This window comes from Sus scrofa, chromosome 7 (assembly GCF_000003025.6).
Source record: "Sus scrofa isolate TJ Tabasco breed Duroc chromosome 7, Sscrofa11.1, whole genome shotgun sequence".
In the NCBI taxonomy this organism is placed as follows: domain Eukaryota; kingdom Metazoa; phylum Chordata; class Mammalia; order Artiodactyla; family Suidae; genus Sus; species Sus scrofa.
The window spans coordinates 28903221-28930759 of NC_010449.5; the positions used below are offsets into that span (position 1 = coordinate 28903221).

At 45.8% G+C, this 27539-nt stretch overlaps 1 protein-coding gene across 25 annotated transcripts in view; it reads left to right on the top strand.

Moving 5' to 3' along the window:
- The window catches only part of DST (dystonin), a 487727-nt gene that overhangs the window by 90798 nt on the left and 369390 nt on the right, over window positions 1-27539 (top strand). For 18 of the 25 annotated variants that reach the window (XM_021098565.1, XM_021098572.1, XM_021098573.1 and 15 more), the window contains exon 4: window positions 10034-10241. In XM_021098565.1, coding sequence (XP_020954224.1) covers window positions 10034-10241 — 208 coding nt within the window. Of the gene's footprint in view, window positions 1-8746; window positions 9876-10033; window positions 10242-16893; window positions 17543-27539 lie in introns of those variants that run through there. The other 7 variants (XM_005665867.2, XM_005665875.2, XM_021098587.1 and 4 more) reach the window with 4 other exon arrangements.

Sequence of the window (27539 nt, forward strand, 5' to 3'; positions counted from 1 at the left end):
TTAGTTTTTCTTACATGTATCATCTGTTTGGGGAGAGGGTTCGGGGAGGGGTAGGAACACACAGGACCCCGGAATCTGGGGTTGGAAGAACTTGAGTCAGTGTGACGTCATCCCTGGGAAGGTGTGGCCCCTGAAGGAGTTTCCTCCTCTGAGTTGTTGCATCTTTTGGGATGGTTTTTCCTTATTGTGAATGGACACCTGGTCATGTCTGTGCTTGGGGCTGAGCACGGAACAAGTCTTATCATTTTGGGCAAATGAGTGGTTAGATTGTGGAGGGCTGTAAGAATGTTCTCTGTTCCTCCGAGGGTGTGGACCACATTCTAGGGCACTTGATGACAGAAGCTTTGGGATCCAAAGGACCTGCGGGGAAATCCAGGCCCCCCCTTGTGCTGACAGAATGGGTGGGATCAGTGACCTGACCTCTGTAAACCTCTGTTTCCTTAGTGGGTTTCAGTGAGTATTAAATAAGGTAGTTAGTCAGACAAGTAGAACAGCCTTGTGGTTGCTGGGGGTCGGGGGAGTGGGGATGGGGGGTGGAGTGGGAGGTTGGGGTTGGCAGGTGTCAGATATGATACGTGGAGGGGAGAAAAAAGGTTCTAGTATATAACGCAGAGAACTATATTTGATGCCCTATGATAAACCGTGATGGAAAAGAATATTGAAAAGAATATATACATAAAAAGGAATATATACCTATATATAACTGAATCACTTTGCTGTGCAGCGGAAATTAACACAACATTGTAAATCAAACTAACTTCAATTAAAAAAAAATAGGGAGTTCCCGTTGTGGCTCAGCGGGTTAAGAACCCAACTAGACTCCCTGAGATGTGGGTTTGATCCCTGGCCTCGCTTAGTGGGTTAAGGATCCAGCGTTGCCATGAGGTGTGCCATAAGTCACAGATGGGGCTCGGATCCTGAGTTGCTGTGGCTTTGGTGTAGGCCGGCAGTTGTAGCTCTGATTCGACCCTTGGCCTGGAAACTTCCATATTCTGAAGGTGCGGCCCTAAAAAGAAAAAGAAAAAGAAGGTGGTAGGTGAAAATGCTTAGCACGGCCCCTGACGGCAGATGCTCAGTGAGTGTGATGCGTAGTCAGGGCTTGCTGGTTAGGTGGTGAGGAATTAAGTCTTGCTGGATGCCTTAGTCCTGAGCTACGATGGGCTGGAGGCCGTGGCCAGGCTCCTTGGCAACGAGCCTTTGGTCCTTACCTTGCAGAGCATCCCACTCAGCTACAGGGAAATGATGAGAGCACTACCCCTGCCTGTGCCCCAGGAACGGCCACTAAGGACAGGAGCCCGTGCACCATCTCACAGCCTAGGGGAGCGTGTGGCCGAATCCCAGGGCCCTTACTTCACAGGCTGATGCCCATGACCGGGCCTTTCCACCTAGAGAGAAACCTCTGCTTCCTTCACTGCCCCAAACCTCCTTCCTGACTCGGCCCAGGAACCTTCCAGCTTTCCCGCACTCTGACCCCCTGCTTCTCTAGCTGCACCAAACTGCCCTTCTGCTTTGGGTTTAAGGCTTCTGCATGTCTCCCCAAAAGGAGAGAGTGAGAGCCAACCTGGGTCCCACCAAGCCAGAGTGCCCCCCTCCTTACTATTTGTTTGTTTGCTTGTTTATCTTTCTTTTTAGGGCCCCATCTGCAGCATATGGAAGTTTCCAGGCTAGGGGTTGAATCGGAGCTGCAGCTGCCAGCCTACATGGCAGCCATAGCCACTCCAGATCCCCAAGTTGCGTCTTCAACCTACACCATAGCTCACGACTACACCAGATCCTTAACCCACTGAGTAGGCCAGGGATTGAACCTGCATCCTCACCGACACTATGTTGGGTTCTTAACCTGCTGAGTCACGATGGGAACTCCTCCTTTGTCTTTTTTTTTTTGGCTTTTTGCCTTTTCTAGGGCCGCTCCCATGGCATATGGAGGTTCCCAGGCTAGGGGTCTAATCGGAGCTGTAGCTGCCAGCCTAGGCCAGAGGCACAGCAACGTGGGATCCGAGCCACGTCTGTGACCTACACCACAGCTCACGGCAACGCCAGATCCTTAACCCACTGAGCAAGGCCAGGGATCGAACCCGCCACCTCATGGTTCCTAGTTGGATTCGTTAACCACCGTGCCACGACGGGAACTCCCTCCTTTGTCTTTTTGAATTTAGAAAAGCCTCTGCCTTTGGAGTGGGCATGTTTCATGACATGGGCTTTTTCCTTTTTCGAAGAGTCCAGGATACTTATCTTGTGCAATGACTTCCAATCGAAATTTGTCTCATTGATTTCTCACATATTTTTTATTTTTTTGGTTAAATTTTTGGAACTATGCCTATGGAAGTGTGCATACATCTTAGGATTGCAGGTTTGTGAAAGTCCACCTTCCAGGGACTTTCTGGGGTTCAAGAAGTCTGGCTGCTGCACAAGCCCTTATCTCTGCACTTGTTTCTTGCTGCCATCAGAGAATGCCTGGTGCCTCAGCAGCTTCCTGGCACTTTGCTCCCGATCAGGTGCTAAGGCTGGGCGCCTTCCGAGTAGGCAGTTCCATTGTGCTTATCTGAGCCCCCCACCGGGGTTCCGATTAGAGCAGGAATTGTTGAGTTCTCTTTCTAAAAATGTTGTATTATGTCATTATCCTGGCTTAAGGAGACTGGGGTTGTTTTTATACCCTGTGAATGAATTGGCAACTAGGAAAGTCATTTGAAAGCTTTTGGTGATCTAATTCAATTGTTAAATCTGGCCTTAATAAGTGGGTTGTAAGACCCAAAACATGTTTTTTTTTGTTCCGCACAATTTAGTGGGTTTTCTTGGTGGCTTACGCGCTTTGTCCTGAGGAGAGGTTTCTGTGGATTTCATCAACTTTTCAGGTGTCTGTGAGCCCCCAACAGTTAAAAACACGAGCTTAAGTGGTATTTCCTCCCAAGGCCTCTGATGATTTCTGTGATCCTTGATAGAGTATTTTTTTCTTTTGAGTAATCTTTCTGTGTTATTTGTTTTGGTTTAAAAAAATCATGAGGAGTAAAATTCAATTCATTAATAATATTAGGAGTTCAGTGGCTCAGTGGTCAACAAATCCGACTAGGAACCATGAGGTTGCGGGTTTGATCCCTGGCCTCGCTCAGTGGGTTAAGGTGTTGCCGTGAGCTGTGGTGTAGGGTGCAGACGTGGCTCGGATCTGGTGTTGCTGTGGCTCTGGCGTAGGCCGGTGGCTACAGCTCTGATTCGACCCCTTGCCAGGGAACCTCCATATGCCGAGGGAGCAGACCAAGAAATGGCAAAAAGACAAAAAAAAAAAAAAATTAGTCCTCACCCAGAGATAACTGCTGTTTGCAGACTGTAAATAGTTATCAGTTTCCTTATCATCTGTCCACCTATTTATCTTTAAATCAGGTCTGTCTACCCATCTCCACACACATGCACAGATTTTTTTTTTACGGCTGCACCCAAGGCATCTGGACATTCCCGGGCCAGAGACTGAATCCGAGCCGCAGCTGCAGTCTACACCACAGCTGCAGCAACACCAGATCCTTTAGCTCACTGTGCTGAGCCAGGATTGAACTCGAACTTCTGCGGTGATGCGAGCCACTGTAGTCACATTCTTAACCCACTGAGCCACAGCAGGAACTCCCGTGCACAGGTGTTTTTAAAGGAATCATTTTGTACGACCTCCTTCCACTTTGCTAAATGTAGATCAATATTTTTGTTTAATTGCTATAGAGTAGTCCATTGTATGAATATACTGTCATTTATTTAACCAATCCCCTATCAATGGAAAAGACATTTGTATACATATATTTTTTTACTTTTTATTTTTTGGCCACACCCATGGCATGCAGAAGTTCCTGGGCCAGGGATTAAACATAACCCAAAGCAGTAACCAAAGCCATGAATCCTCAGCCTTCTGAGCCACCAGGGAACTCCAGATATTTATATAGTTTTAAATTAAAAAAAAATTACTATTTTATTTTTATTTATTTATATATATTTTTGCTATGCCCAAGGCATGTGGAAGTTCTTGGACCAGGAATCAAACCTGCACCACAGCAGTGACCTGAGCCCCTGCAATGACAATGCAGGATCCTTAACTCACTGAGCCACAAGGGAACTCCTACAGTCTGTCTGTCTGTCTGTCTGTCTGTCTGTCTTTCTTTCTTTCTTTCTTTCTTTCTTTCTTTCTTTCTTTCTTTCTTTCTGTCTTTCTTTCTGTCTTTCTGTCTTTCTTTCTTTCTAGTCTTTCTTTCTTTCTTTCTAGTCTGTCTGTCTTTCTTCCTTCCTTCCTTCTTTCCTTCTTCCTTTCTTTCTGTTTTTTTTATGGCTGTACCTGCAGCATACTGGAGTTCCTGATGTGGGGGCAGGGTGTTAGGGGTCAAACTGGAACTACAGCTTCAGCCTACACCACAGCTTGTGGCAACAATGGATTTTTTTTTTTAATAGTTATTTTCCCAATACAATTTTTTTTCTACTGTACAGCATGGAGACCCAGTTACACATACATGTACACATTCTATTTTCACACATTATCCTGCTCCATCATAAGTGACTAGACATAGTTCCTAGTGCCACACAGCAGGATCTCATTGCTAATCCATTCCAAAGGCAATAATTTGTATTTATTAAGCCCAAGCTCCCCAATCACCCCACTCCCCCCCCCCACTCCTTGGCAACCACAAATCTATTCTCCAAGTCCTTGATTTTCTTTTCTGTGGAAAGGTTCATTAGTGCCATATATTAGATTCCAGATATAAGTGATATCATATGGTATTTGTCTTTGTCTTTCTGATTTACTTCACTCAGTATGAGAGTCTCTAGTTCCATCTTTGTTGCTGCAAATGGCATTATTTTGTTCTTTTTTATGGCTGAGTAGTATTCCATTGTGTATATATACCACATCTTCCTAATCCAATCATCTGTCGATGGACATTTGGGTTGTTTCCATTTCTTGGCTCTTGTGAATAGTGCTGCATTGAACATGTGGGTGTATGTGTCTTTTTCAAGGAAAGTTTTGTCCAGATATATGCCCAAGAGTGGGATTGCTGGGTCATATGGTAGTTCTATGTATAGATTTCTAAGGTACCTCCATACTGATCTACCTAGTGGTTGTACCAGTTTACATTCCCACCAACAGTGCAGGAGAGTTCCCTTTTCTCCACACCCCCTCCAGCATTTGTTATTTGTGGACTTATTAATGATGGCCATTCTGACTGGTGTGAGGTGGTATCTCATGGTGTTTTGATTTGCATTTCTCTAATATTCAGTGATGTTGAGCATTTTTTCATGTGCTTGTTGGCCATCTATACATCTTCCTTGGAGAAATGTCTATTCAAGTCTTTTGCCCATTGTTCAGTTGGGTTGTCGGCTTTTTTGCTATTGAGTTGTATAAGTTGCTTGTATATTCTAGAGATGAAGCCCTTGTCAGTTGTATCGTTTGAAACTATTTTCTCCCATTCTGTAAGTTGTCTTTTTGGTTTCTTTTTGGGTTCCTTTGCTGTGCAAAAGCTTGTCAGTTTGATTAGGTCCCATTGGTTTATTTTTATTCTTATTTCCGTTGCTTTGGGAGACTGACCTGAGAAAATATTCATAAGGTTGATGTCAGAGAATGTTTTGCTTATGTTCTCTTCCAGGAGTTTGATGGTATCTTGTTTTATATTTAAGTCTCTAAGCCATTTTGAGTTTATTTTCGTGCATGGTGTGAGGGTATGTTCCAGTTTCATTGATTTGCATGCAGCTGTCCAGGTTTCCCAGCAGTGCTTGCTGAAAAGACTGTCTTTTTCCCATTTTATGTTCTTGCCTCCCTTATCAAAGATTAACTGACCGTAGGTGTCTGGGTTTATTTCTGGGGTCTCTGTTCTGTTCCATTTGTCTGTATGTCTGTTTTGGTACCAGTACCACACTGTCTTGATGACTGTAGCTTTGTAATATTGCCTGAAGTCTGGGAAAGTTATGCCTCCTGCTTGGTTTTTGTTTTTCAGAATTGCTTTGGCAATTCTGGGTCTTTTGTGGTTCCATATAAATTTTTGGATTGTTTATTCTAGTTCTGTGAGAAATGTCATGGGTAATTTGATAGGGATTGCATTGACTCTGTAGATTGCTTTGGGTAGTATGGCCATTTTTACAATATTAATTTTCCCAATCCAGGAGCGTGGAATATCTTTCCATTTCTTTACATCTTCTTTAATTTCCTTGATTAATGTTTTATAGTTCTCGGCATGTAAGTCCTTTACCTCCTTGGTCAGGTGTATTCCCAGATATTTGATTTTTTGGGGTGCAATTTTAAAAGGTACTGTATTTCTGTATTCCTTTTCTAATATTTCATTATTAGTATACAAAACACAACTGATTTCTGAATGTTAATCTTATGTCCTATTTTGCTGAATTTGTTGATCAGTTCAAGTAATTTTTGGGTTGAGTCCTTGAGGTTTTCTATATATAGTATCATGTCATCTGCATACAGTGACAGTTTTATCTCTTCTCTTCCTATTTGGATGCCTTTTCTTTTGTTTGTCTGATTGCTATGGCACACTGGATCTTTAACCCACTGAGCCAGGCCCGGGATCAAACCTGCATTCTCACAGAGACAATGCTGGGTCCTTCACCTGCTGAGCCACAGCAGGAGCTCCCGAATATTTATATTTTTAACAAGAACCATACCTTTGGCCGTAAGTAGAACAAAAGACAGGAACTTGGCACTTTCAGGTTCCAGGAGTCCTCTTCCCCTGTCTCCACATGTTCCCCTGTCTCCCCATCTTCCCCTGTCTCAGCATCTTCCATGTCTCAGCCTCTTCTGCCATCTAACTCTCTTCTGCCGTCTCACATTTCCCGTCGTCCACTGTCTTGCCTGCTTCCACTGCCTCGTCCTCTTCTGTTGTCCCCTGCCTTACTCTCTTGTGCTGTGTCACCCTCTTCCACTGTCTCACCTTCGTCCATTGTCTCGCCATCTTCTGCTGTCTCACCCTCCTCCACCATCTTACTCTCTTCCATTGTCTTACCTTCCAAGCCCCACCCCCACATCGAAGCTTAGCCTCTGGGCTCTGGGTCAAAGAACAGGTTTGCTTTTTCACAAAAGAAAGGAGAATGGTGCTCTCATGCTCTTCCCTCTAACCCCCAAGGTAGAGCCTTGAATTTGCAAGTCATTTCAAATCAATAAAGAATTGTTTTAGTGGGAGTTCCCATCGTGGTGCAGCAGAAATGAATCTGACTAGGAACCATGAGGTGGCAGGGTCAATCCTTGGCCTTGCTCAGTGGGTTAAGGATCTGGCGTAGCCGTGAGCTGTGGTGTAGGTCGCAGATGCGGCTTGGATCTGTCGTTGCTGTGGCTGTGGTGTAGGCCGGCGGCTACAGCTGTGATTATGCTCCTGGCCTGGGAACCTCCATATGCCACGGGTGTGGCTCTAAAAGACAAAAGACCAAAAAAAAAAAAAAAAAAAATTAAAGAATAGCTTTAGTGGCTCAGTGGACTTCAGACCAGCTTCACTGAGACCATTTGTAATTTTCAAGGTTCAAATGGGCCTAATTTTGTATAGCTTACTTTATACTTAACAAGTGTTTATGAAAAGTTATGGTGGGGAAAAACTGAATAATGGTTTAAACACTTGCATCCTGTAGCGTGCTTTCCCTCTGTCTGTGCATCTCTATTTCCCTGCGCCCCTGAAAGGGGTGTTGCTGTTGGTCCTGTCTTCCTTTCTTTCTGACCTGTTTGCCAAGGATGCTTCCAGGCTGGAGGCTGCACCAGTCAACACCCCTGGGTCCAGAGTAGTAACTGCTCCCATCTGGCGATGTGTGACTCATGGCCTTTATGTCAGAGTGTAAATCACTTCCTGCTGTTCCATCAGCTGAGACTCTGACCATTAAAAAAATTTATCTCCGAAAATCAATAGCCAGTGGGTTTTGGAAAGGAGCACTTCGTGAGCAGTTATGCTTTCAGTCTGTCTGTAAAGATAAGCAATCAAATTACTACACTCCCTGAAATAGAGCAGGCAACAGTGAGAAATGCACCCTCACAGATAAAGGATGACCTTAGTCAGGACAGGTAGGAAGCCACTTTAAGGAATGGCAACCAAGGAAACCCAGGACCCTTTGGGAAAAGTCCTGAAGGATGGCACCTTTTTCCCAGATCCAGCCAATGCAACCTCAGAGTTCAAGATGAATTTTCAGAAAAGCATGGAGAGAAGTTCCCGTTGTGGCTCAGCATGTTTAGAACCCGACTAAGTATCCATGAGGATGTGGACTGGATCCCTGGCCTCCTCGCTCAGTGGGTTAAGGATCTAGCGTGGCCGTGATTTGTGGTGTAGGTGGCAGATGCTGCTCAGATCCAGTATTGCTGTGGCTGTGGCCTAGGCTGGCAGCTGCAGCCTCAATTCAACCCCTAGCTTGGGAACCTCCATATGCCGCAGGTGCGGCCCTAAAAAGAAAAGAAAAGAAAAAACAAACTGTAGACAAGCATGAAGAATTAAGTGGGTTGATATATTAGCGTTCTGTGACGGACTTAATCCACACACAACTCTCTGGGGTCTGGGGAGTACAGCGAATAAATTTTATTTCTTTATTTGCCTAATAACATGATTGCCACTAGGAAAACATACAAAATGCAAATAATTATTAAATTAGCAAGGGTGATGACACTGCCTGTAAAATAAAATGAAAGAGTGCTTTTGTTGGGGGTGGGGAGGGGGTTAGGATAAAGCTAATGATAAATCTTAGATGATTACTTTACAGGAAATATTAGGCGTACTTTTAAAATGGTGGTGTTGGCCCCGTGTGGCAACATGCCTGAGTAGATGGAGGTGGGGTCCTGATTCACTTCTGGTTTATTCCCCCAGCCTTGGGGTGTTGTCACGAAGCCTGCTTTTGCTGCAGTTGCCACTGCCTTTGTGAGCAGCCCAGGCTTTCGGCTCCGATTGGAGCTCGCCTCACTGACTCCTGCCTGCCACTTGAATCTTGGGACTCTGCAGCTGCAAGGTCCATTTCAGGAATTGGAATTGTACTAGTTTTGCATCTTGAACCAGGGGCCCCAGCCAAGTTCGAAGCACAGATTTCCCTTGGATGCTTTGTCTTATTTATAAACCCGTTTACAGCAGGGATAGGTAGCCTCCTTGTTTCCGTGGTCACCTGGTGGGCCCCTAGATAATCCCAGAACTAACCCAACCCAGGAGGAAGGGAAAATGGCTGGTGCCTTTTCCCGTGATGGAGACAGGCCTTTAACACAGATATGCCTGGCTCCACGGAGGGGGGGACTGGGTCAGCACATCGCCTTTCTCGTTTTACTATGTGATGACCAGGGGGCGGAGGAGAGCTGTTTCCTGTCACTGCCGGCGTCATTTTCATTTCCATTATTGGCAGCTGTTACTTTGCTAGAAGTTGAAATGATCTCATGAACTCTGCACTGAGTTCAGATGTCTGTTTATTGGCGCTGCCTTCGGCTTCTGCAAACAGCCTTTTGTGTCCTGCGGGTCTTAAGAAAAGGCTCTTCTCAGAATCGGCTCTCCCCCCACCCCGCTTGCTCTCCGCTGGGAACCGGCCTCAAGCTCCGGAAGAAAATTAAATCAAGAGGACGAGGGGCTCCAGCCTGGTCTGAGGGGAGGCTGCGACCTGAAACGGAAAGGCATCGGGGCTCCACATCCTGCGTTTGTGCTTTTGTTGCTGAAACTTGGAGTTAGTTGCGTTAATGAATTAACCAGCAGCCGAGTCATGGAAAATGTCGGTCCTGGCCGGGTGGGGGAGCCAAATACTATAGATTTGTAACAGGAAGGCTGTTGATTCTGGCTTCATTGTTGGGCCGGTCATTTGGGAGCTGCTGGCCGGACGGCAGGCCACACACTTGGGTGCGAGTCCTCCACGAATGGGAGCTGCCTGGCTGCTGCTGCTGGTGTCCGAGCCGCGGCCCGGGGACGATGGTGAGCCCCGATGCGCGTGCTGGCTTGATTACCCGCTGGGCGCTGAGGGTGGTGCAGGACGCCGGACTCCGTCTGGGGGCAGGGAGGGGACTGCTGATGTGGACGAGCAGATGCGAGGGTCTTGCTTTTAACGCTTTTCTCCGTGTCACCCTCCGCAGAGTTCCGGGAACGCGTCCTACCGCTGCTCTATGTCTTCCTCTGCGGATTTTTCCGATGAGGATGATTTCAGCCAGAAATCTGGCTCTGCATCTCCAGCTCCTGGAGACACCTTACCTTGGAATTTGCCTAAACATGAGAGATCGAAGAGAAAGATCCACGGGGGCTCCGTGCTGGACCCCGCGGAGAGGGCAGTACTTCGGATAGCAGGTAAGAGCCGGTGGGGTAGAGTGGGGGCTGGGGCGGGAGGGGGGGAGTTGCAGAAATTCACCCATCTGCTTCCGGGGTGGGGGGGCTTCTGTCTGGCCTGGAGCTGATGCTCTGGGCAGAGGTCTGTGCTTCGGGTGGGGGAGAAGGGTGGCCGTGTTTATTTGATGTACCGATTTATCGAAAGAGCGCCTGCCTGCTGGTGACTAAGCTGTTTGGCCTTGTTTTCTGGTTGGATGAATCCATACCTTTGAAAAGGCAAGGGGATATTTACAGGCATCTGCATGAAAGTTTCCTGGTTCTGTGCAGTAGCCATCGTGACAATCTGAAAAGTATTAACTTAGTCATTCTCAGGGTGTTTGCTGGAAGCTTCTCGTCCCTGTCTGCCCAGGATCACTAAGCCACTGGCTTTCACAGGGGCGGGGGTTTCTTCTTGGGTTCTGGTACCCAAGCTTGCAGGGTATATTCTAGCAACCTGGATGCTGGTTCTTTTTTTGTTTTCCTTCTCTTTTTTTAAGTGTAGCCTCTCTGCCAGCATCCTGTGTTTGTAGCAGCGTCTGTCCCTGGTGCTTTTGAGGGTTTAGCCACCAGGCGCTTCTAATTAATTAATAAATGGGAGGTGCCAGCCTTTCTCTTCTGTTGCCCGGTGTTCCCTTGTACTGGGTAAGTCTCAGAAGTGGTGGCTTCTTCCACCAACTGAAAGCTGAGCCCAGGGTGTAAATCTATCTCCAGGCCTGCAGGGCCCGAGTGGTTTGTGTGTAAATGAGCTATGCTTTCAGGGTCCGTGTCCCTCAGTCTTCCTCCGCCTCAGAAATGGTAATGGGGTTGTTGGGGTGTGTTTTGGGGGGCTGTCTTGCAAAGGCCAAAGGCCAGGTGTTTATCCTGTTTTTTTTCTGGGCGGATCATGCCTTTCCCCCTCCCCCACTCTCCCCCAGGCCTTTCCCTCTCACTTTTTTTGGCCTTCCACCTTAATCTTAATGCAGAGTGGATTCTCATCCAGTTTCTGGGAGGCTGGGGCGGAGGTGGGGGGTGGAAATGACTAGATCAGATTCCAGCCACCATGGCAGCTCAGAGTCCCTGAGGGTCCCCCCGCCCCCCAGCGGGATTTTCTGATTACGGGAAAAACAAACAGCGCCAGCCAGCCGTTCTCTAGTCCGGGTTTCTGGGGCAACAGCCTTGAGCTTCTTCTGGCTTCCGTAGTGAGAAGCTGGCTGGTCTCACCCAGGCCTTTGAAGACGAGGGGGATGGGGAAACGATGGAGACAGGTTGGGGGCCAAGTGAGAGCGAGTGGGGGTGGCCTGGACAGGGGGCAGAGCTGGGTAGGTCCCCAAAAGTGTTTAGTCACAGAGGCCTGATTCCTTGTCCTGTTGGGACACCCAAGGGAGCCGGGAGACGTGCTGGCACCCGACACTTGACTCAGGCGAAAGGGAAGAGGGGCGAAAGGAGGGTGTGTGAGAAGTTGCTGGGCATCAAACAGGATGCTCTCCAGGCCTGAGAGTTCCGAGAGGTGGCAGACAGGATACTCGGCTATGAGTGGAGAAGCAAGGATTACAAGAGGAGGAAGGGCAGATGTTCATCAGTGGGAACGAGATTATATAAACCACTAGTCACGAAGTCAGGAGGAGCTGGTGGCAGTAGCCGGCCGTGTACACTGCCAGTGGGGAAGGGGTGGAGGAACTGGGGGTTCCGATGGGGTGCAGTGGGCACACAGGCGCTGGTGTCAGCAGACCCAGGGGGAGGTGGGGACTCTGGGAGGGCAGGGGCCATGTCTTGCTCGTGGTAAAATGTTTGCCATGAGGTCAGCAGTAAGTTGGTGCACTTGAGCCCTCCAAGTTACGTACTTTTAAGATGATATGAATTCTTAACAAATTGAACACCAGGACTTCCCGTCATGGCTCAGTGGGTTAAAAACCCGACTAGTATCCATGAGGATGAGGGTTCAATCCCTGGCCTTGCTCAGTGCATTAACGATCTGGTGTTGCTGTGGCTGTGGTGTAGGCTGCCAGCTGCAGCTCTGATTCGACCCCCAGTCTGGGCACTTCCATATGCCTCAGGTGCGGCCCTAAAAAGAAAAACAAAACAAATCCAAAAGAACAAAACCACGCAGCAAACAGAATAAGCAGCCCTAGTGTGGAAGTGTACTTTTTACCGTGTTTAAAATAAATTCTTGGTAAATTGGCTCTTGCCACAAAAATCATAATCAATCATCATATGTGGGGCATGGGCTCAAGGGCCAGTCTACAAATATCTGTTTCATTCTAATATGGCTAAAATATGAAATTCAGATAGACCATGTGTTAAACTTGCCACGGATCATCCAGTGTGAGGATGAGGGAACAAAGCATCTGAGGGAATTTGGGGCAGTGGATTAGATGGAAAAGATACTATTAAGATTTCAGGAATTCCCTGGTGGCTCAGTGGTTAAGGATCCGGCACTGTCAGTGCTGAGGCTCAGTTGCTGCTGTGGTGCAGGTTTGATCCCTGGCCCAGTACTTCTGCATGCTGCGGGTGCCACCAAAAAAAAAAAAATTTCAATCTCTAATTTTATTAGAGATTTTCACACTTTGCCTGTAACTCTGCTGTCTGTGAAGTTCATCCCAATAAGAGACTGAGAGAAGGGGCAAGGTTCAGACATGGTGTGAAGATGTCCTAGCCTTTGTTACTTAGTAATAAAGGCACTGACAGCTTGATAGTTTCACTTGTTTTTAAGGTTGTGAAACTAGAATTGAATGAAAACGTATAGAGTCAAAAAGACCCTAGGGGAGTTTTCTCCTGGCGCAGTGGATTAAGGATCCAGTGTTGTCACTGCAGTGGCTTGGGTTGCTGCTGTGGCACGGGTTCAATTCTTGGCCCTGGGAACTTCCCTATAAGTCATTCACATTTAAGATGTATTTATGGACCCCCCTGGAGAAAAATGATGACAGGCAGACAGTTCTGCCTTTAAAGGAGCCTTAGCCTTACAGGACAGTGGTGAGCTGAGACAGTTCCGGGGGGGGGGGGGGCGGTTATTGGCTTCACAGGAGTACTTGTAGTAAAAAAAAAAAAAAAAAAAAAAAAAACCCAGAGGAGGGTCTGATTAACCTGGACAGAGAAGGAAGGTGGGGGAAGTTCCTGGGAGGTTCCTGCAGGAATGCTACCTGAAGGGAGGTTTCCGGAGCTGAATGGAACTGGGGGGAAAGAGAGGGCCACTTGAGAGGAGGATGGTGCCACTGAAGTCAGGAGCTGGGTTCAAATGGAAACTGCAAGTCATCTGTGTAGAGAAAGCCTGGGATTTGTAAGGAAGAGGAGCAACTGGGATGATGCTTTCGGGCAGTTCCGAGGAGACTGGACGATTTATATTTATGCTCTCAATTGGAGGGAATCACTGAAATATTTTTTAAGCAGTGGAGTGACATAGCCAGATTTACATTTCAGAATGTCTTATTGGCCATGGTGTCACATGTCTGATACGTCATATTTTTTAAAAGTGCTTTTGCATTTATTGTCACATCTTCATTTTAAAATCTGAGACTATCATATATATACCTTTTCTGTCTCCCGAGGGTCAAAGTGAGAATGACATGATCAAACAGAAGGAAAGGGGCTTTGTACCCACTGTATGGAGGCCTTTAACATCGTAGCAAAACCCATCTGCTGTTTTTACCTGCAGGATATTGTAAGTTGGGTTTTTCAGTACCTGTAAAGGTACATGGTTTGTTAGTGACAGCGTTATTTTAAAAAATGGATATTTGTTCCATGTGAATTCCTTGGAGTCAGACTTGAAGGATCTTAGCAGTGTCAGACTTGGGACTTTCATTCCCGCTCTATCACTAACCAGTTGTGTTTTCTGTTTTTCTTTCTTTCTTTCTTTCTCCCCCCGGGCTTTCCAGGGCTGCACATGCAGCATATGGAAGTTCCCAGGCTAGGGGTTAAATAAGAGCTACAGCTGCCAGCCTACACCACCGCCACAGCAGCTCGGGATCAGAGCCGCGTCTGCCACCTACCACCTACCATAGCTCACGGCAATGCCGGATGCTTAACCCACTGATTGAGGCCAGGGAGCAAACCCACATCCTCATGAATACTAGTTGGGTTCATTATTGCTGAGCCACAACGGGAACTCCACCAGTTGTGTTCTCTTGCACAATTTACTGAACAATTCTCAGCTTCATTTTTCTCTCTCAGAGGGTCATGGTTTTGGTGATTACATAAAGTAGTAAATGCAAAACGTTTTATACATTCCTTGGCACATGGAAAATACTTTGTAAACGATAGTTGACTGATGGCCAGATGCCCTCATTGGCACCAAATACATTATCTTATTTGGGCTTCCCAACAACCCTGTGAAGAAGGTACTATTATTTTCTATATTTTTCAGTCCAGAAATCTGCTGAGAGAGGAGGGACACTTCCCATAGTCATAGCAAGAAGTAGAATGAGGATCTGAATTCAGGCAGTTTAGATCCCAGAGGCCACGCTCTTAACTGCTGTGCTTCTGGAATTTCCGTAGTGGAATACACTATGATTATTGGCATATCAATCCCTGATTATCATTCCAAGAACACATGGGGGAAAGCCTGTAAGATTTTTTTTTTTAATTTTATTTTTTTTCTGTCTTTTTAGGGCCGCACCTGCGGCATCTGGAGGTTCCCAGGCTAGGGGTCTAATCGGAGCTGTAGCCATCTGGAGGTTCCCAGGCTAGGGGTCTAATCGGAGCTGTAGCCGCCGGCCTACGCCGCAGCCACAACAACGCCAGATCTGAGCTGCGTCTGGGACCTACACCACAGCTCACAGCAATGCCGGATCCTTAACCCCCTGAGCAAGGCCAGGGATCGAACCCCCAACCTCATGGTTCCTAGTTGGATTCGTTTCCACTGCGCCATAATGGGAACAACAAACTTCTAACCACAACCCTAAATGTTGCTTGTTTATTTTGACTGGTTCCTTATAGGACAGTTAAAATCATGTAAGTGTGCCACGATTATATTTACAAAACTGGCTGCTACTGGGTATCAATTTGTGATGAAGGCTCAGAGTCTGCCCTCAGTGACCTACTCACTGTGAGGGAGACCGGTTTGAGAGATCTTTCTTTGGGGACATGTGTGGTCTGTATGTGGAGTGACCCTTAGGGATCAAACTGCTAACACTTTGACTTCGAGAAGGTGTCCTCTATGGTCCATGTTTGTTACTCCATAAACTGAATAACGTGCATATACATGTGTGCCAAATTGCAAGAAAACTCTGGGGATCCTATAAAGGCTGAGCGGGATGTCGGCTCAAACTCAGCTTGTAAGCCAGTCAGTGTGGTCAGGAGAGAAAAAGAAGCATGGTATTGCTTTGTTTGGAGTAACAACAATAGGCCAATTCCTGATAAGTAAAGCTTTCCAGTTCTACCTCAAGCGAGTTTTATTCAAGAATATACAGTTTGGGGAGTTCCCTGGTGGCTTAGCAGTTAGGGATTCAGCATTATCACTGCTGTGGCTTGGGTCACTGCTGTGCCCAGGTTTGATTCCTGGCTGGGAACTTCCACATGCTGCGGGTGTGGCCCAAACAAAAAACTGTATACATTCCCATCTAACAGTTAATGGAAGACGGTCCAGATTTTCAACATTGAAAAAGAAAAAAAGAATCATCAAGGACAAAAGGTCAGTACTTATGAAAGGAAGCAATAGGGAGGGAAGATGTGGGCCGAGGTGAAGCTGTCATAAAACGGAGGTCAGTAATGAGCTGGTTCATCTAATAATAATAACAGCCAACACTTATAGAACTGCTCAGTATCACAGCTTTATGAGGTAGGCACTATTCTCACCTCATTTTACTGATGAAAAGAGGATAAGTGATTTGGCCGTGTCGCATCCAGGGCCGCCTGACCTCGTCAGTACTCACCAACACACCCGGTTACGGGTCTGGCTACCGCCGGGTTCCTCCAGTGGCCCCTTAACGCACCACTTTAGTATATGATATGTCAGCGCGAGAGGAACTGCACCCGTGTTACTCACATTCAGCGGATATCAGTGCTGTGCGGCGTGAAAAATGGGAGGGAGACGGGCGGGGGCAAGGAGGAGGCACAGTGCGCCGGGCTGCGGTGGGTCCACACCGGCGGTGGCCGACTTCCCCGAGCGCCGCGGCAAATGCGCCGGCCGGCTCTGGGGGGCGGAAGGGAGGGACCGCCGGCTGGTCCCCGGGCCGCGGGGCGCGCAGGCGCAGGCGCCCCCAGGCTGTCGAGCCCTGCTGTGCGGGGCCACCTGCAGAGCCCCCCCACCCCCTACTCCCAGATGCGCCCGGGGGCGGACCCCCGGCCCTCTGCCCACGCTGCCGCCGGGACCTGGCCCTTCGGTGCCACCAGCTGGGTCCTCTTCTTTCCCGAGCCCCGCGGGGGCTGCGTGCGCCGGGGCCGGCGATCCGCGGCTTTGTTTCCCAGGCACCTGTTGTGGGTCCCAAATAGCAACCTCGCCCCTGGGATCCGGGCGGGCCGGCCAGCGTCCGGGGTGGGCGGGCTTGGCCGCGCGCTGGACCCGGTGGGCCGGCCGGGGAGGGGGCCCGACGCCGCGGCGTTGCCTGCGGGAGGGGCAGGGCGGCGTGGGTCGGAGCCGAGCCAGCCGGGGCGCTGACCGCGAGCCTCGCCCCCTCCCTTCCGCCCGCCCTCCTTCCCTCTCTCCGCCCTCCCTCCTTCCCTCCCTCCCTCTCCCCGGGGTGCGGGCGAGTGTCTGCGGCGCGGCGGCCAGGAAATGCTGCAGATGCGCCGCGCAGCATCCCGGGCGGTGGCAGCGCGCGCGTCCTCCCGGCCCCGAGCAGGCGCCCACCGCAGGGCCAGGGTGGCGGCCGCCACGGTCTCCGAGGGTCCCGGCGCCCGCGGTCCCCCGCCTGCCCCTGCCCGGCTCCAGGCTCCTCCGCGCGGCGTGGCGCTGCCGGTCGCCTCCCCCGGGTTAGCCGAGATTGGCCGCTGCTGAAACCCGAGAGGGACTACGGCTCCCGGGGGCCGGGCGGCCCCGCACCCGCTGCCCGCCAGGGGGCCTGGGCGTCTCCCCGGCGGGTTCCGGGCTCTGCCTCCCCCACGGCCCCGGCTCTGCGTCCCCCACTCTGCGCACCCCCCCCCGGCTCTGCGCCCCGCTCTGCGCCCCAGCCTGACCTGTTTCCGCGTTTCCGCTCCCAAGCCTGCGTCTTGCTGATTGCGATCCTATCGGGTTCGATCGGGAGAGGGGAGTCGGCTAGTCATCGCTTAGATAAACTTGGACATGGCGGGGTACCTCTCCCCAGCCGCTTACCTGTACGTGGAGGAGCAGGAGTACCTCCAGGCCTACGAGGATGTCCTGGAGAGGTATAAAGGTATGTAGTCCCCCGCGCTCGGGCGGCAGGGCTTGGCAGGGACCGGCGGGGTGACCCTTTGGCTGAAACCGGGCCACCGCTGCTTGGGCACAAATAACAGGTGTCTGGACCAGTCTTGGGAATGGACCATGTCTTTTTTGGATGGGGTTCAGTATCTCCTCGCAGGGAGGGTGGTGAGGTGGGCGACGGCCTGGAGACGCCCTAGGATGGGCGGTGTGGGGGGGAGGGGTTTGGTTTCCAAGAAGCACGTTGCGTTTTCTCTCCCTTGCAAAAGCTCTTAAGCACTAAGCTTCATCATAATTCTTCCTGGGAGGGTGGGTACGGATGAATTCGCCATGGGATTACTAAGGCATTGCTGCTCTTGCTTGGTGTGGGGTATTGGTTAACCCTATAAAAAAAGGTTCTTGAGTTCTAAAATAAATAACTGAGACGACCACCAAATCGTTTTTCTTAAAATGGTTTTATTTGAAAAAAAGTTTATGGTATGTGACTATATATCTATTTTTACGTATCATAAATAATATTGGATGGTGTGATGAATGACTTTCGTCAGCGAGTCCTTTGTGAATTTAAATGTAAAGGAGTACATTTTGACATGTCTTTCTGCCTGTCCTTTATGTGGGGGAAATTCTATGCCAACCTGGTAAATATTGATATTTTAGTATTATGTTTACTTTGGCTTTATAATTAAATACAGCGTTAGATAAAGGGCACCTTCTCATGTGAAAGGGTCTTTTTTGTCTCTGGAAATTATTTTTCAGTGTGTAGCAGAAGGTCTCCTTACTGTGGCTTCTTAGGATCCACACCCAGGGATAGCTCAAGAGCCTTAATATATATATAGTAATGGTGAATAGTTGCATGGTTGCGTTCAAGTGGTTTTGCATCTTTTGGATATTTGCTTTGGTTTTAAGAAACTCAGTTTCATTCAGTTGGATGGGGATTTTGTGGTTAAAGTGCACGTATTAATAGTTTTCTATTAGTAGAAAGTAAAAATACAGCATCCTGAAGTGAGTAATGACAGTACAAGACCCCCAAAAGCTCAAAATCGACCCGCGTATATGTTTCATCTCCTTCTGGAACATGTTTTGTTGTTGACATTCTTTTACTCCGTGTAGAATTCTGTAAACAGCACCATCAGAATTCCTTTGTGCCAAGACTCTATTGTGTATAATGCTGCCACCGAGCAAGTGCAGCGATATTTTAGGTTAAAGCCCATTTGTAGTATCTGTATGTGTACAGTCGCAATACGCTCATGTTTACATCTGTCCTTCCATTTAAAAATAAGGTTCTTCATCCGTTGTCCCAGAACTTTGAAAATGAGAAATATCGCAGTATACTAATAAACCTTCTTGAAGATGTTCACATGTGCTCTTTGAGAAAGAAAGAAAAACATAAAAGATTTCAGAAAGAAAAAAGGCCATGAAAAATTTCAGAAAGAGAAAAGGCCGAATGTTTTTACTCTCAGAAGAAAAAAAAAAAAAAAAAGCCGTATGAATTTTTATCCCATCAAGTTTTACCTCCATGACATGTGGGTGATTTCAAGTGACTTTAAAAACAGAAATAACCAAAGTGCTGATTTGACCTGCCTTGAAGAAGCAGACTGTGTACAGTTATTTAAAAGGTGGTTTTTCTTTGCCTTTGGAAAGAAAAGGAAATTAACGATAGGCAGGCCATTGCGGTTCTCACTGCACCTCATTTTAAATAAAACCTAGTGATCAGTATCACACTGACATGGAGACTTTTTCAAACATAGGGTCCCCAGTTTCACTGAAAAAGTGAAAACTTCACTTTTGCTGCATTGTCTTTGTGGTTGGAAAATGCTTAGGTCATCAGTTTGTCCTGGGCTCTATCGATGTGCTGTGCTTCATCTGGTCTTGGAAAGGAGAGTAAGCGTTTTGGCCAGTGTATTACGTGAAATGCTGGAGACCTGGAAAACTCATTGTTTCCCTGTGTGTTTTGAAGCCGGTTGTGACTTCCCATCAGTATCCAGTGCGATGACTTCACTAGGGCGCTTATCCTGATGCCTTGCTGCGGGGCTGATCTAATCCGAAAAGAATTGTAGGCTTTGAATGGGGAGTGTCAGTTCACTCAACTTTCAAAGTACAGTTGTTCCACTTTCTGAAATCATGCATTGTTGGGAACGTTGTATGTTCCTATTTGAACTTAAGAGCTTGTTCTGATTTTCATTTCTGACAAAGTCCCCTGGTTACAGGATGACTCGGCATTTGGCTGGAGTATGATCAGGTTGCCGAGTGATCCTGTGCCCCAGCTGTTGAATGTGTAAGTGGTGGGGTCAGCTGGACCAAATTCAGTCTGTCTGTCAACAGAAATGTCGAATTCCAGTGATCTATACTGTTAGCTGTTCTGAATATTGGGGGTCGAAGTTGAGAGTTCCTTAGGCTTGGTCCTCGCATGGCTTTGGAAGGACTTCAGACCTCACCTTCTGTAGAGAAACAAGCATATTGGAGAGCGAGTGAACCCTAATTATTTATGGTGTGGTCTATTCTGGTGTCTTGCTTTGGTCTTTTACTTCTGAGTGAACATAGGCAACTGGTTTGCTGAATGAGAAGAACACAGCGAGTTATTTGCTGCAAAGAAGACTGCAGTGTTCTGATTTATATTCCAGACTCCTTCCTTCTAAAACATACTTGTTACCAGGATAGTCCAGGCACTGGACTAAAAAAAAAAAAAAATCACATTACTTTGCAGCTTACCACCGTCAGCAGGAATAAAAGCATTTATTTACAAATAAGAGATATTTCTTTATTATGGTTTATGCTAGAAATTGCCCTTGTCACTGACTTTCTTTGATGTCTGTCATGAATTATCCGGCATATTTATCATGGACTGTAAATCATTTTTAGTAGCTTAGCATAAAAGATACAGGACATCCCTCTTGTCTTTCCTGTCAATATAAGAAAACTAACATACACACTGTTTCTATAATTATTATATGTTATTATATTATTAACATTAATTGGCTATCATTATAACCTGAAATTCTGCTGTCTGAGCCTATCATTGTAAGATTTTGTTTTCTCAACGCATTCTTTCTTGTTTTTAAAAAATTTTAATTTAATTAATTTATTTATTTTTGGCCACACCCACGGCCATCCCAGAAGTTTCTGGGCCAGGGATCAAACCCACACCACAGCAGTGCAGCGACCTGAGCCGCAGCAGTGACAACACCAGAACTCCTCAATACATTGTTACTTTAAAAAATTGGGGGAGTTCCCGTCATGGCGCAGTGGTTAACGAATCCGACTAGGAAACATGAGATTGCGGATTTGATCCCTGCCCTTGCTCAGTGGGTTAAGGATCCAACGTTGCCGTGAGCTGTAGTGTAGGTCGCAGAGGTGGCTCGGATCCTGAGTTTCTGTGGCTCTGGCATAGGCTGGCGGCTATGGCTCCGATTCGACCCCTAGCCTGGGAACCTCCATATGCCGCAGGAGCAGCCCTAGAAAAGGCAAAAAAAAAAAAAAGACAAAAAAAAAATTGATGTTGTAATTCCCTGGTGGTTCAGTGAGTTAAGGATCACTGTAGCCCCTACCAAAATACTGATGGCGTTTCTCATAGAAGTAGAAAAAATACTTAAAAAATTTGTATGGAAACAGAAAAGCATTGTCACTGCGGTGATGAGGGATCGATGCCTGGCCCAGGAACTTCTGCATGCTGTGGGTGTGTAGCCAAAAAAAGAAAAGGAAAGAGAGTATTAAAAAAATAAAATTGATGATGTTAAGTGTGAAAATGAGATCACTAATGTGAACCCAAGAAATTCTGTTCTATACATTTTAGACTTAATTGACAAGGAAGGGATGTTATTTTGGTCCAAGAGAATGGGTATTTTTCCAGTGATCTGGAAATGTATTGGTTATCCCCAGACAACTGTAAAAAGTGTTTCATTATTATTCTTTATGAAAGCTGAGTGGCAGATTTCTTATTTATCAATAACTGCATATATATGTATATATGACTAAGAACCCTCTTCAGTTAAGAAAAAAGGCATCATGTTCGGTTTTCCACGGAAACGCTGAGTAAATGCTTTTTCTCCTCTCATCAGGACAGTGTGATTCTACTCATGGGCTTGGTGACAGAAGGAAATGAGAACTGTTCCAGCCGTAGTGGTCATTTTCAGTTCAGTTTTATGGCCTACTGGTGTATATGTGAATGGTCAAAATCTTGCCTTTTTGCTGTGTAAACTAACCTTGATGCCAGTTGAATTGAAAGCTGGAGTGTAAAGGTTTCTGGGAACTTTGTCCCTTTGGTACGGAGTGGTTTTCAGCTGGCTTTGAGATTCTGCAGAAACTTGATTTCAGGTTTCATCTGCTCATGTGGCTTCATGGTCAGTTGTATAACAAGTGACCTTTAACTGGGCTCCATCGTGATAGTGTTACATTGTAGCTAGTTATAACAACATTGGTCTGGGCTTTCTCTTTGCTCTTAAAAAATGAAATAGGCTTAATCCGGTAATGAGTGTTAGTTAAGATTGTGTTGGGCTGTTTGGAGCCGAAAACAGATGATGTCCTATCCCTCATTACCCGAAATCATCATTAAGCCAGAAGAGTAAGCATCTTCACATCGCTCCAGTAAAAAGTGTGCTTTTTTTTCCTTGGGGACTGAGAGGCCCCAGCTAGGACGGCCAGGCTGTAGGGCACCTCAATTTGGCGGTAGGATCCAGACTCCTATTATTTCTTCTCTGCCACTTGTGGTACATCATATGGTCATTCTCTCATTACAAGATGGCTGCTGCTCTTCCACCCTTTGCATTTCATTTCCACACGGGAAGAAGAGGAAGTGCAAGGACAAAGATCCAAAGATGCAGACTGGTTGATTCTGCCTCCTTTTGAAGAGCTTTTTTTAGAAGCCCACTGAGCACTTTTAGCTTATATTTCACTGGCCAAAACTGTTACAGGGGCCACTGCTGTCTGCAAGGTAGACTAGGAAAATACATACATTTCAGCTGGCCTCATTTAGTTCCTGAACAGAATTGAAGTTCTGTTGGTAAAGAATAAGGAGAGAATTGGAGTTCCTGTCGTGGCTCAGTGGTTAACGAATCCATCTAGGAACCATGAGGTTGCGGGTTCGATCCCTGGCCTTGCTCAGTGGGTTAAGGATACAGCATTGCCGTGAGCTGTGGTGTAGGTTGCAGACGCAGCTCGGATCCCGAGTTGCTGTGGCTGTGGTGTAGGCCGGCAGCTACAGCTCCGATTGGACCCCTAGCCTGGAAACTTCCATATGCTGAAGGTGAAGCCCTAGAAAAGGCAAAAAGACCAAAAAAAAAAAAAAAAGAAGAAGAGAGAATGGATATTGCGTTTGCAACCGGCAATGTCTGTCCTGAAATTGGAAACCTAAAGTCTGGACACGTTAATAACCATAACACGTATTTGACTTCACTGTAGTCGGAGAGAATAGCTGAGAGTCCAAGGATTTTCCAGATGACATAGTTGAGTATTTTATAGTGTTATTATTACATGGATTTGAAAAGTAATTGATACCAAATAATTAGGGTTTAAATTGACTGAGGAATTTGTTCATTGCCTTACAGCATAAGAAACACATATCAGTTCAGGAATGTCACCAGTTATTAGATACTCTTGGTGAATTTAACTTTGAACCCAAAATATCACACTCATGCTACTTTAGTCTTTGTCGTGTTGTTGTTGCTGTCCTGATTGAGCCTTGTACAGTTTTTCCAACAAGTTAGTCAACTCAGTTTAGTTAAGAATTTCAAAAAAAGCTGTATACTTTTTTCTTTACTTTTGTTAAATTCAGAAAAATTAAAACAAAATTTTTAGAGTTGAGGAAGACATTTTTATTTAGGAATAAAAATCAAAATGAGTGTCACCTTAATACAATAGGGTAGCCTATTTATCATATAAAATGTAAATAATGTTCCATAGCAGAAGTTCCTAAACAGGACAGTACATCAGAATCACCAGTGGAGACTAAAAATGCTTTTGCCCAGCCCTCAGCCAGTTCTAATTCAGAATCTTTTGAAGTGGGGCCTAGAGAGCTGTATTTTAAAACAAACTTTCTGATTTTTTTAAAAATTATTTTTATTAGAGTACCGTTGATTTACAGTGTGGTGTCAATTTCTTCTGTACAGTACACTGACCCCGACAAGCTATATGCTTTTTCAGACTTTTTATTGGAGTAATGTAAAGGTACTTGTTTTTCTGGCTTAATGATGATTTCAAGTAATAAGTGATTTGTAAGTCAAGGTGGTGAGAAGAACTCAATGTTCTAATGTTATTCTGCAGCCAGGCAGAGGCGTTTGTATGTTTCTGCCTTTGGGTCTAGGAGCCTGGGTCTTTGGGAGCTGGAGAGCTTGAACTGAGCCTGTTCATGAGACTGGGATTGGAAGAACTTTGAAAGTTGCAGAGGGGACACAAAAGATGGAATATCTGGGCTGTCCCATGTTCCTTTTTTTTTGATCATTAATATTCAGATTTTATTTCCTTTCTCTCAAGCTCTGATTTAAGTAAATGTTATATAACTCATTTAATCTTCACTATAACATTTTGAAATACTGTTATTATCCCGTATTTTACAGAGAGAAAATGAAGCAAAAAAAAAAAAAAAAGGTTAAACGTTTTTCTTTAATTCACAGAGTTGGAAAGTATCAAGGAAGACATAGTAGTTGTAAAAAAAAAAAAATCTCAAAATTGAAATAGCTAAGATTTCATGGAGGAAAACAGCACCAACAAGCTTCTTGTTTCTGTAATTTTTTTTTCCCCCAAAAAGTGGCACAAATCTTCCTAGTAAATCTTTTTTAGAAGAAAGACAAACCCTTTTAAACCCATGTCTAACAGAGGATTGGCGTTTTCTGGAATCCCAGTATCTAAGTTTGCTGGAACCTGACTAATTAAAAAATACATGTATATTGGAATATAGTTGACTGTTGACTGTGTTCTTTCCTGTTTTAGCTCCACAACTGAGTGTAAAAATGTATAAAACTCACTAAGGTTATTTGACTCCATAAGCCTGATGAATTGAGTGAGAAGCATTGTGGTTTTCAGCGTTTGGTATTTCACATGAATTAAAAAGCAACCCAGACGCTTCTGTTACCTGGGGCTCCTCTCTCTACAGTGACTTTCTTTTTGGGTATTCTAATAATCTAGGTTCATTTTATTTTGGGGGGCAATTTCTTTTTTAAAAAATTGCGTGGGAGTATGGTTGATTTCCAGTGTGGTGTTAGTTTACCACGGCTTTTGAAGAAGATCTGTGTCCATTTCTCAGCCCTTAGTAATTTATACAGATCTCATTCTGCTTACGACCGGAGGGGAATTTCAGGCAGCAGTCCGTTTGCTGAACTGTGTCATTATTTCTGTAAGTGATCAAATAAGGCTTTTTACAATTTATATATTTGTTTATCCCTTTAATACAATTTTCTCAGCTATGTTTTCCACCCTACTTTCTCCTCTCTTAGAAGAGGGAGCAAACAGTTCTGCTTGGGTTGGGTGTTGGGAAAAGCTGTGTCCTGACAGTCAAATAGGATTTTACCCCCGGAAAGGGTGCGGGTACCAGGAGGGGAAACCTCAGGACAGCTGCACTTCTTGTACAGCCACAGAACCTTCTTTGAAACTTTGGCTGAAGTGCATGATCAGTTTTAGACTTTAGCGAACGTTAGGGCTGGGCTGAGGGTCTGGGAAGATGGATGTGGGCTCCGTGGACCAGACTGAAAAGAGCCTGGGGGGCCGCGGCTCGCACCAACTTTGGGGAGTCTTCTCTAGGCAGGGAGGGGAACTCTCATGGCTCCTGGCAGGATGTTACCAGTGGGATCGGCCTCAGGAGGATAACTGCTAGCAGTGTGGAGGGCTGAGTCGGGAGTGCGGCTCAGGAAACCAGGAGACAGAGCAGGGGGCCAGGGCACAGGGAGAGGCGAGGGATGGAAGGGAGGCTGGTCCCAGAAAAACCTCGGGAATGGACAGCACAGCAGACAGGTCATCTCTGTGGGTGGCGTCTGAAAAGGATGCAACAGCTTCTCTGTTGAATTTCTGGTTCAAGAAACCAGGAGTGTTTCCTTTTTAATTTGTAAACAATCCGTAGTCTGTGGTCATTAAAAAATACGGTATTGAAACAGCTTATTTTCTTTTTTAAAAAATTGAGGTAGGAGTTCCTGTCATGGTGCAGTGGTTAACGAATCTGACTAGGAACCATGAGGTTGCAGGTTCGATCCCTGCCCTTGCTCAGTGGATTAAGGATCTGGCATTGCCGTGAGCTGTGGTGTGGGTCACAGACGTGGCTTGGATCCTACATTGCTGTGGCTCTGGTGTAGGCTGGTGGCTATGGATCCAATTCGACCCCTAGCCTGGGAACCTCCGTATTCCGTGGGAGCGGCCCTAGAAATGGCAAAAATAGACATACACACACACACACACACAAAAAAAATTGAGGTATAATTGGAGCTTCTATTGTGGCTTATCGGGTTAAGGACCGGATGTTGTCTCTGTGAGGATGCTGGTTCGATCCCTGGCTTTGCTCAGTGGGCTAAGGATTCAGCGTTACTCTGGCTGTGTCGGCCTGCAACTCCCATTCTACCCTTGGCTGGGAAACTTCCATATGCTGCAGGTGTGGCCATAAAAAGAAAAATTTAAAAAAAATTGAGGTATAGTTGACATAACATTAGAAACAAATTTTTAATATTAATCATTGTTAGACCTTCCTTGTTAGAGAAATGGAGCCAGTGCTGTTTTGCTTGACCTCAGAAATGCAGCAGTAGTGTGACCTAGAAACCTGGAATGTTCTATTTAACTCTACTGTATTCTTGTTGGGAATCCTCCGGGCGTGGTTTATATTACTGTAGAGCAGTGAATCTGTTATCTAAAAGCAAATAAAGTGATTGGTTTCAGATCCTTTTTTTTCTTTTTAAGTATAGTTGATTTCCAATGTTGTGCCAGTTTCTGCTATATAGCAGAGTGACCCAACGATTCACACACACACACACACTCTCTCTCTCTCTTCCTTTCTCATATTATCTTCCATCTTGTTCTATCCCAAGAGACTGAATGTGGTTCCTTGTGCTGTGCAGTAGGACCTCATTGCCTATCCAATCAAAATGTAATAGTTTGCATCTACCAACCCAAACTCACAGTCCGTCCCACTCAGATCAGTTTTGGAAGTATTAGTGATGAAAAACCCATCTTTTAATATACTTCAATAAATTTTTTTGTTTGGCTTTATTAAAAAAAAAAAAAAGCTTCCTTAGGAGTTCCCATCATGGCACAGTGGAAACGAATCCAGCTAGGAACCATGAGGTTATGGGTTCAATCCCTGGCCTTGCTCAATGGGTTAAGGATCTGGCGTTGCCCTGAGCTGTCGTGTAGATCGCACATGTGGTTCAGATCCTGCATTGCTGTGGCTGTGGTGTAGGCCAGCAGCTGTAGCTCCAATTGGACCCCTAGCCTGGGAACCTCCATATGCCACAAGTGCGGCCCTAAAAAGCAAAATAAATAAACAAATAAAAATTAAAAATAAAAAAACCCTCCTTAATTTTTTTTTTTTTACATAAACTTTAGCAAATATGTAGGGTTCATTTTGTTTGGAATATAAGAAGGTCAGTGGGTATATGATCATTTAATATAAATTCTAAGCCATTCTTGAGTTTATGTGTTAATCTTTTCTAACTTAAAATAGTAAAAATAATAGCTAGCATTTATAAGCCTACCTGCTTATATGTCAGCCACAGTACTGGGTATTGCAAATGAGTTACTTATCATTTCTAAATCTCATAACTCTTTATCTTGACTAGAATTACTGCTATTTTGCCAATATGGAAATCGAGAAGTTAACTTTCCTAAAATCATATAGCTAAAAGTGCTAGCAAGGACATTTAAATATATCAAGTGTATGTTTGACATAAACTATGTATTTTGGGTTTAGTTACATTGACTTGCAAATGTTGCAGAAATAGTGTTTATGAGCATGTTTTTATTAGCTTGTTGATTTTGATGGATACTAGAACTGAGATGTGTTAAATGGAGGCATGAAGTAAAAA